This window comes from Lepisosteus oculatus, chromosome 2 (genome assembly GCF_040954835.1).
Source record: "Lepisosteus oculatus isolate fLepOcu1 chromosome 2, fLepOcu1.hap2, whole genome shotgun sequence".
NCBI lineage: Eukaryota > Metazoa > Chordata > Actinopteri > Semionotiformes > Lepisosteidae > Lepisosteus > Lepisosteus oculatus.
This window is the reverse complement of record NC_090697.1, coordinates 40,391,667-40,401,084: the sequence shown is the minus strand read 5'-3', so window position 1 is coordinate 40,401,084 and position 9,418 is coordinate 40,391,667. Positions and strand designations below refer to the sequence as shown.

The following is a 9,418-nucleotide window of genomic DNA, read 5'->3' as shown; positions in this document are numbered from 1 at the left end:
CAAAATGGAGTTCAAATTACATTTAAATTGCAGCAACATTAAAATGTGGAAGCATCTTTATTTATTGAGGCTTTGGTGTAAATTTGAAAATCATGGGAAACTATTAGGTAGAAAAATATATTTTGAAAAGTTTGAATAAAAGGAATTTGAGCAATCTTGTTTCAAAGGAAAAAAATCCAGCATACAAAAAAATCTAAGAAAATACAAGATTTCTAGATGCACTGTCTCTAACGTAAAGTTTGGTACAATTTATTCATATCTATTCCAGTGAATTATTTACCAGTATTATTACAGCAAGTTCAGCACTGAATTCAGTGACATCAAAATATTTCTGTACCTTATTTTATTTTTATTTTCAAATTACAATACAGAATGGCATTATAATGGAGTAATACTTTCCAGAAATACTTGTCAGAATTAACTGAAACCTAACATTCAACTGAAGTGGACACATAGATCCAATATCAATATTTACACTACAGCCATTTAAAGCATTTAATTTAAACATCTCTTCATGTGCACTTGACAGATTTTTAAAAGATTAAAGCTAATTTCTCACTGTTAATCAGTTTACAAAAAAAGATATTACATGAAATACCAACAACAACAACACCACACACTGGATTCCTTATTGATTTTTTTTTTTACATTTTTACATGTAAAGTATTTTTTACAAAAAAAGATCCCACTGAAATATGCTTTGCAGTTTACATCCTTCAGTTTCCAGACTTATGTCAAATGAGCTCTTTGTCTGAAGTCTAAAAACACATAAGCATATGTATACATTTCAGATAGTATATATTTACCTTATTTTCCCCCTTTGTCTTTCATTTCAGGTATAATCTATTAACAACCATCTATTAACACTTAGATGCTTTTTCCCGGTGAGGGTAATGGCAACTTGGAGCAAATCTCAGAAGCACAGTGTGCAATGCAGGACTAAAACTTTGATGAGCTTGTCATAGTACACACATACAGAGAGAATTCAGAAACCCAGCCAGTGCATTTAGAAGGTGGAAGGAAACTATAGCACACTGAAAAAATCCATGTTAGCAGAGGGAACATGCAAAGTCCACACAGATGGAGTCAGTCTATAATTGAAACCAGAACTCAAGAGATTCCAGACAGCGGTATTATGTACCGCTTATTTAAAAAAAAAATCACACACCATTTGTTCAAAAATTAAGCCAGTGATAAGGGACTGGGAATGCCTAACTACACTATGATTTAGTAGACTTATTTTGTTAATCAAATAGTAGTATTATTGTGTTTAGTACAGGTAAAGATCTAGTAACCTTCAAAGAGGTATTTCACTGTAAATAGGTGTCTGTTAAACAAAAGCATAATAACAAAATACTAATTTTATTTTGGTAAAATTAGGGATGTTTAGTTGATCACAATTGTTGTTCTTTTACAATAGAAAAAAAAAACCCACAGGACTGCCTTACAAGAAGAGAATACTGAAAAGACTGCAGGTGTTTCTGCATGCCACAAAAAAATAAATCTGTTTCTCACCAGTAACAGGTGGGAATTATGCAAAACAACAATGTAAATGTAACTTTAATTTAAATTGATCCGAGTGTTGATGAAAAAATGCAACATTTATTCTAACACAGCTCTTCGACGACAAAAACATTATGCATCTTGTAGGGAAGAACTAGCGACATTTTCTGATGAAATTTCCATGGCTTCAACACTTATGTTCTCAGTCATATTAAGGCTGGAGGCTTCTGCGGTAATGGGGATTGAAGAACTGCCAGGGGTCTGTTCAGACATCTCTGCTGCGATAGTTATGTCACTGGAGACGGGGGTACACACTGAAACAGGAACTGAAACAGGGCAAGCAACTGCAACAGGATTTTCTATGGAGACAACTGTGAAACCACCAAGCGATGCATGGCTAACCACTGCAATGGCTTGACCATTGGAGCTCCAATCTGCAGCGATGGACACGGGCAAGGCCTGCTCAGTCACAGCTTCTGTGCTCACATTTGCTTGACTGAGTGCACTTTGACTAACAATGGCTTCTGAAATCGGCACTACCTTGTCCTGCTGTTTACTCACATCCATGTTACCTTGTTTCATTCTTCTCTTGTGGCCACTTTCCACATTCCCCTCCAAAACTACCAGATAGTTCTTCCATGGGGTTTCCTTGTCATGAGTCTGTTGATAGAAACAAACCTATTGTTTAAAGACAGTGACCTTTTCTCTATAATATATTCCAGGTTGTCATTGCAAAATAGAATTTGTTCTTAATTGATTTAATATGGTGAAGAACCTCTGGGAATTCTCAAGGGATGATTCTCGATTTATATCAATGATCTAGATTCTGGTGTTGTGAATTAGTCATGTAAGCAAATTATACTAAATTAGGATGTTTAGCAAAAGCTGTAGAGATGCAAAGGAAATTCTTGAAGATTTCAATCAAATTCAAGTCTGGGCAAACATCTGTCAGATGCCATTTTAACGTAGATAACTCCATCCACCCATGTCATCAAATTCAGGGTGGCAGAGGATACTAAGAGTGTCCCAGCAAGCACTTGTCGTAAGGCAGGCTACACCCTGGACATGACGCCAGTCCATCACAGGGCACAAACAGACACAGACAAGAACACATTAGGGCCAATTGTCCCAGTAGCCAATTAACCTACTAGTATGGCTTTGGATTGTGTGTGGAAACTAGAGCACCCAGAGGAAATCCACATGAACACGATAAGAACATACAAACTCCACTTACTAAACACCACAGGTCCAGAATTGAACCGTGGTCCCTAGTGCTGTAAAGCACCAATGATAACTGCACCACCGTATCACCCCTTAAGTAACTCATCAGACAGAATTTAAATCAGGGTATTTTAGAATTCCACAATAGATTAGTAAGATCTCATGTAGAATATTGTGTACAACTCTGGTCGTGATTTAATAATAAATAAATCAGTGCTCCAGAATCAGGTTAGAAAAGAGTGACCAGATACATTTCTGGGCTAAAATTAATTACTTACTCTGTTAGGCTTAAATTTCTAAATCTTTTTTTGTTTTAAAAGGATCCAAATATCCAGTGCTAAATTCAGTACTTTATTCCACTGAATATTCAGAATCCTGCAAGACATTAACAGAGTTAAATCCCAGCGGACATCTTCCGAATCAAGAGTGAAACACACATCAAAGCACAGAAACTAAGGGGAATTGCTTTTAAAGCTTGGAAGAGGAGGCACATCTTCAGATAAGGTGTTGTGGGAATCAAGAGCAAGCTACACAGTCATGTTATGAAAACTGTTGCCATTACTTCATTACAGAAATGCTTGGATGAGATTTTTGGATGAATTAACTACTAGAAGACAAACATGATGGCCCAGATGGCCTCCTTTCATTTGAAAAACTGAAGGTTTTTATATTTAAGACCTTAACTCTAACCCAAAACACAAACCCGAATCTCACCCCATTACTAATAATGAATGTTCCAGCAATAAGATGTAATATCAGACTCTTAAGAAAGAAAATGAGATACTTGACTCAATTCCAGTATAAAAGACAAATGAGGTATTGGAAAGAAATGTCTAACTCAGTTTAACCTCCTACACCATTGTGCAACACAGGACACAACTGTTGTTAAGTTACAACAATTTGTAAGTAAACTATAGCTTTATATGAAAACTTAAAATTTCACAGATAGCTATACTCTTATCACAGTAGTTCGGAGAGCTGGTCCTGGAGGAAAATTGATAATTTTAATTCCAAGTAATCTCCACATCTTAAGTGCTAATTTAAGTTTTAATTGATCTGCTTGCTTGTGTACTCTTTTAACTTGTTTCGTTGGTCAGTTGTAAGTGTCAGAAATACTCTTCTTTCATTGTTTATTTGGCAACTCCTTAACTTGCAAACTGTTGATGGATTTCTGACTAAGCAGCTCTTACTACTTGATCATTTTATGATGGACAGACGCAGAAAGGAAAGACACTCACACAGTGAGCATTTTTCCTTCTGAAGTGGTCCAATTTGAGGCAATTTGAGGCATTTGAGGCAACACACCTGAGTGAGGGTAGTTCTCAACTCAGAAATTCATACAAGGTTGCTACCAATTCCAAATCATGTTGACCTTTTAAGAGGTGAAAGCAAATCTGTAAATATGCCCTAAAAAGAATACTGAAATCAGCCTGCGATTAAGAACTTTGCTGAAACAAAAATGAGAAGAGACACGATTCCTCCAGGAACAGGGTAGAGAAGTGATCTTACCATAGTATGTCTCCGAACAGTAGATTTGTCTGTGAATGTTCGGCGGCACAGCAAGCACATGTATGGCTTCTCTCCCGTGTGGATACGGTGATGACGCTGCAGAGCGTTGAGCTGAGTGAACTGCTTTCCACATTGGTCACAGCAGTATGGACGCTCCCCTGAAACCATAGATCATAGCACAGGTGTTACAGGCCAGTATGAATCCTGACAAAACACTCACCCTCAGTCATAGCAATAGTGTACATGGATTAACAGCAGGAACACTGGTTCCCACATTGGTTTTCCATTTGAAATTACACTGTATAGTAAGTCCCAATATAAATATGTAATTTCTTCTTAACACAGCAATTTATGATTTATCATTACGTATGATACCACCATTATCTTCTTTTTCAATAGTTACCTAAAGTGATTGTTTTACATATTGAGAACAGTACAGTATATGGTATCTTATTTTCATATGGTTTGATATTTATATTTTGACGTATTACCTGTATGCACTTTCATGTGCTGGTGGAGTGAGTTTCTTTGTGCAAATGCCCTAGAACAGACTTCACATTTAAATGGCTTGGAACCAGTGTGGATTCTAGCGTGGTGTTTTAAGTACTCCTTGGAAGCAAAGCTCTTTCCGCAGTTCTCACACATGAATGGTTTCTCTCCTGTGAAGTAAAAGGTACAGTAAACACAAAATTTAATAGGACAATTATTTTCCACTTTGGATTTTAAATCCCTAAATGTACATAGTCAATATTATATTACCAACAGTGATTTTCTCATATATCACTCTACCTGTATACATTATGGTTGTGACACTTGTTTAGTATTCATTTACTTTGCAGAATAAATACTAAACTGAATTTACATTTAACAAGAATCATTCTCTACAGTGAGTGCAGATAACATGAAATTTGAAATTCCAAGAGTTTAACCTCACAAATGAACAAGAAGGCTCCACAGCCGAAACGTGTTTTCTTTCTTCTCTTTTCTACATAGAATAGACCTATTACTTGTTCCTTTACAATACTATACTATTATTATTTGATTTGACAGGAGTCTAAAATACTCAGGCACCATCAACATTTCTGTTTGGAAAAGTAATTTAGTTCTAGTGATGACAGATACAAAACAATTTACCTATAAATCATGAATTAGTAAAGGTTACTACAATAAAAACACACTGGATGAGCTTGTTACTTATAAAAACAAACAAAATTAAAGTAATATGGGCCAAATGGCTTCCTTTTAAAACCTTTGTGATGTTTTATAAAGTGCTTGACCTCACACTTTACAATAGCTGTATAATGCTTTTACATTCTAAGCATTTTACCTGAGTGACATCTCTTATGGTAGGCAAGCATGTGGTTTTGCGTGAATCGAGCACCACATTCATCACAGGAAAACGGTTTTTCACCAGTGTGGGTTCTATAGGAAAAAATGAATTAAAGAGGTAGATTTTCAATTCCCTACAAGCATATAAATATATGATGAAATCTTAATTAATGTTATATAAAAAAGCAAAATGAATCTGATGTGGAAGATGAAAAAGCTGTGCAAGCTTACTGTATATTCAAATTCCAATTGGCTATATTGACTTGATCAGTTAAGGAAAGTTTCTTTCCTTAAACTTCAACATTTTTTAAATGAACAAAATAAACAATAGGATTATTCCAACAAACTTGGCTCGTTCTTGGTCTTTTTTATTTTACATGAGTTTTAACAAATATGCTAACAACGCAGTATTTTAATCTGGCATAAGCACAATTTAATTTACAGTGAAAGCCATATGATTGAAAGATTACGCAATCTCCATTTTCATGAGGCTCAGGCATCTTTTAGACCAGGCTTTAGAAAATCTAATTCACAGCATACTACAACATCAAACACTGTACTTCATACTAAAATCCCCCAGAACCATACCTGCGGTGTGTCTTGAGCGCGGATGTCTGGGAGAATTTGGCTTTGCAGTCTGGACACTCATATGGGCGGTCTCCAGTGTGAGTTCTCTCATGAAGCATGAGAGCTGTCTTGGAGCTCAGTGCCTTCCCACAGATTTGACAGTAGTGCCTCTCTCCACCTCCCTCGTGCACCTGCCGAATGTGCCTCTTCACATCCTTCTTGCGCTTGAAAGCCTTGTTGCAGACGTCACAGGGGTAAAGCCGCTCGTCACTGTGGACATGACGCTCATGGATTTTCAGGTTGCAACGGTTAGCGAATGTCTGATTGCAGGTACTACAGCGATAGATTACTTCCGGCATTACACCGTGGCTCTTTTTGATGTGTTTAAGATAGCTCTTCTCATATTTAAATCCCCGCTGACATGTTTCACACCTGAACAACCCACCCCGCTTCTTCTTTTCACCATCTTCCAGGTCCCCGTCATTCTGGTTTTCACCAATCTCAAAGTCCACATCATAGAAATCGTCTTCAACAGGATCCTCATCTTCATTATCAGCCACATCGGATTTCTCAGCGGCTTCCGCGGCTTCCGCTGCTCCGGTAACGTTAGCACAAACATCTCCTTTCCCGTTTTCCCTGTCATCCGGTTTTTTCACCCCAGTTTTATCAGTAATGTCCACTGTTGGAGGTTGGCCTGACAGCTCATCTGCCACCCCCTGCTGGTCCTTCAACTTTCTGACATATTTTTTTTTAGGAATGTCTACGAACACTTTGCGGCCTGCAAGCCTTGAACTTAACCTCCTGCTCTTCATTTGCTCATCTTTCTTCTGCTCCCTTTTCTTTTCTATTTTCTGTGCCGTATTTGCTTTCTCATTCCCAGTCGCTACAGTACTTAATGCCAGTTCCAGGGGGTTTTCTTTTAGAGGAAGCAAACCTTCTTTTGTGCCAGCTTCATTTTCGACATTTTGTGAGAGGTTGTTTGCTTGTATTCTACTTGCTCCCTGTAAATCAGCAGGTTTCAACTCATTCACCTGCTCGCAGGTATCCACCAAATCCTGGCATTGCAACAGTTTCGCAATCTCGAGTATGTTGCCAACTCTACCCTTTTCAACTTGTACTCTGGAGGTGTAGACAAATTCAAGGAAGCAGGTGAAATCAGTAGCTTCCATTTGCTGCAAGCAGACTTTGGAAGATTTCCCATTCACCTCATCTTCACTGAGGAAAAGCTCTTTGAAGAACTTACTGGTTGCTGCTAGCACCGTCCGGTGGGCTTCAAACTCCTCCAGTTTACCGTGGAAGTCCACTTGAATGGTAACGTCACATAACTGTCTTGAGAGCCGCAGTCTGTGCATCTCATTCAGCACATTTTTATGGTAGGACTCTGAAGTTAGCTGAACGAGAATGTTGCTCATGTTTTGTCACTTCTGGTTATAAGTAAAAAAAAATCAAACTTGTTAAAAAGTTCATGTTTACTGTAAAGCAAATGTAAGTTTGACTACCTGCCATATTCCGTTTTCTATAGAAAATGTTTTCTATTATTCCAAAACTCTTTCAATGCATATGCATTCATAATATGAAAGCAAGCATATGCTAATCAGCTTGTTGACTGAAGATCTTAAACCTAACAAAACCAAACATTTATCAAACTGTTTAAGACATTGTGGATTAGAATGTCTTTCAAATTAAACTATGTGATCAATTATATTTTCCAGACTGGTACCACGAACAACATCATGCTGAAAAGAGATGTAATAAGTATGTAACGTTATGTGTGAAATATATGAGAAAATGTAGTATTAACGATCTATTTCAAATAACATCCAGTTGCACTGAAATTAGAAAAGTTCAAGTCAATAACGTACCAGTTTTTAACTCAATGTTGAATCGCAAAAACCCTAATAATATGTTAGTACTACCTTTACGTTTTTACTTTGTTATATATAGTTTCTTTATTTTATGGGTTTTGTAATTATTTTTAGAGCAAACGTTTAAACTAATTTTCACTAAACCCTCGGATACAGGTAACTAGGTAATGTATGATGCTGTTTCATGCGTGCCTGATGAGATTTAGCGATATTTGATGTCACAATTACCTGTAATACTGATTGGACCTGCAGCGTACAAAATAACCAGCGCAGTAATGGTTCAAAAAAGCGATTCCTTAAACATTAAAACAAGCTGGATATCGCCCAGCAAGAATTTACAGCCTTACGTAGAAATCATAAAAGTGGTAACTGCAAAGTTGAGGAGTGTTTTTCACTTGAAAAGCATAATGTCATATTCTGTTATCATAATTATTTTAAAGCGGCGCAACATCATAGTATACACGATTACTTTGGATTATTATTAAACATAAGAACACTTTTTATTTTTATTGCAGCTTATACATTGTATCTAATTCATATCCTCCTGTTTTTTTTATATTGCTACATTATCCAAAACAATGGCTTATTGTTAATGCTTTAAAAGTTACAGGTGCAACTTAAACGAATCTCACTTCACCCGTTAGTTGACAACTACAAGCTACAGTGCATATAAGTCCAGTAAACGAAGACCAAATGAAACTGAACCCAGCAAATACAAAAGGGCGACATTACCTATATCATTGCATCTGCAGTTGTAGCAGACAAAAAAAAAAACGTTTCAAGTCCACAGGCCTAAAACTTTGGGCATGCATCAACACAAAATCCTTCATATTTCGCAAATATTAAATGAATCCATTGCTCATTCTAATCTGTTGCCAATTGTAAATAAAACTTTTCAGTTCTTTTTTAAAGAGCAAACCATGACGTTGCTCTTCTGTCAAAACAACAATAGTAGTAAAATCTAGGATTTCAAGTCTGAAATATTTTGCAACCTCAAGTCACTTTTAGAAAACAAAATAATAATCGCATAACACTGGTAGCAGCGAAAAGATTATGCCCTCTAGAAGTACTGGGAGCACATTTTTGATTTTCGGTTTCTTACCGTAAGCTCGGTAAAATGGCAGCCCATCACAATCTTCAGCAATACCATTAAGTGTATTTCCTGTAAAAATTGCACCCAGAACGCCTTGGTGCCTTTATGTAGCAGCCATGTTGGAGATGGTAATGTGAGGTAACGCTGCGAGTGCTTTCCAAACATGGCTGCGAAAGATTGGAGAAAGGCGGAGTGGGGTTAAAAAAAAAGCTGTTCAGGAGCCAACTATACATTTCTTTGAGCAGATCGCGGAAAATAATAGTGATTGTTGATTTTCTACATACATGACCCCACTTCGAAGAAACAAAAGTTAATCTATTACTAACTAGTA

At 36.8% G+C, this 9,418-nt stretch overlaps 1 protein-coding gene across 2 annotated transcripts; it reads right to left on the bottom strand.

The window, feature by feature from the left end:
• Positions 1–326: 326 nt before the first annotated feature.
• Positions 327–9,224, bottom strand: gzf1 (GDNF-inducible zinc finger protein 1). 2 transcript variants are annotated; one of them, XM_069178661.1, is made up of 6 exons: positions 9,097–9,224; positions 6,151–7,553; positions 5,561–5,655; positions 4,725–4,892; positions 4,234–4,391; positions 327–2,163 (listed from the first exon to the last, which is right to left on the bottom strand). In XM_069178661.1, the coding sequence occupies exons 2-6, from the start codon at positions 7,539–7,541 to the stop codon at positions 1,636–1,638; spliced, it is 2,340 nt and encodes a 779-aa protein (XP_069034762.1). In that variant the 5' UTR covers positions 7,542–7,553; positions 9,097–9,224; the 3' UTR covers positions 327–1,635. The 2 variants fall into 2 exon arrangements, with proteins under 2 accessions (XP_069034762.1, XP_069034763.1); XM_069178662.1 differs by lacking the exon at positions 9,097–9,224 and adding an exon at positions 8,727–9,090.
• Between the last annotated feature and the right edge of the window lie 194 nt (positions 9,225–9,418).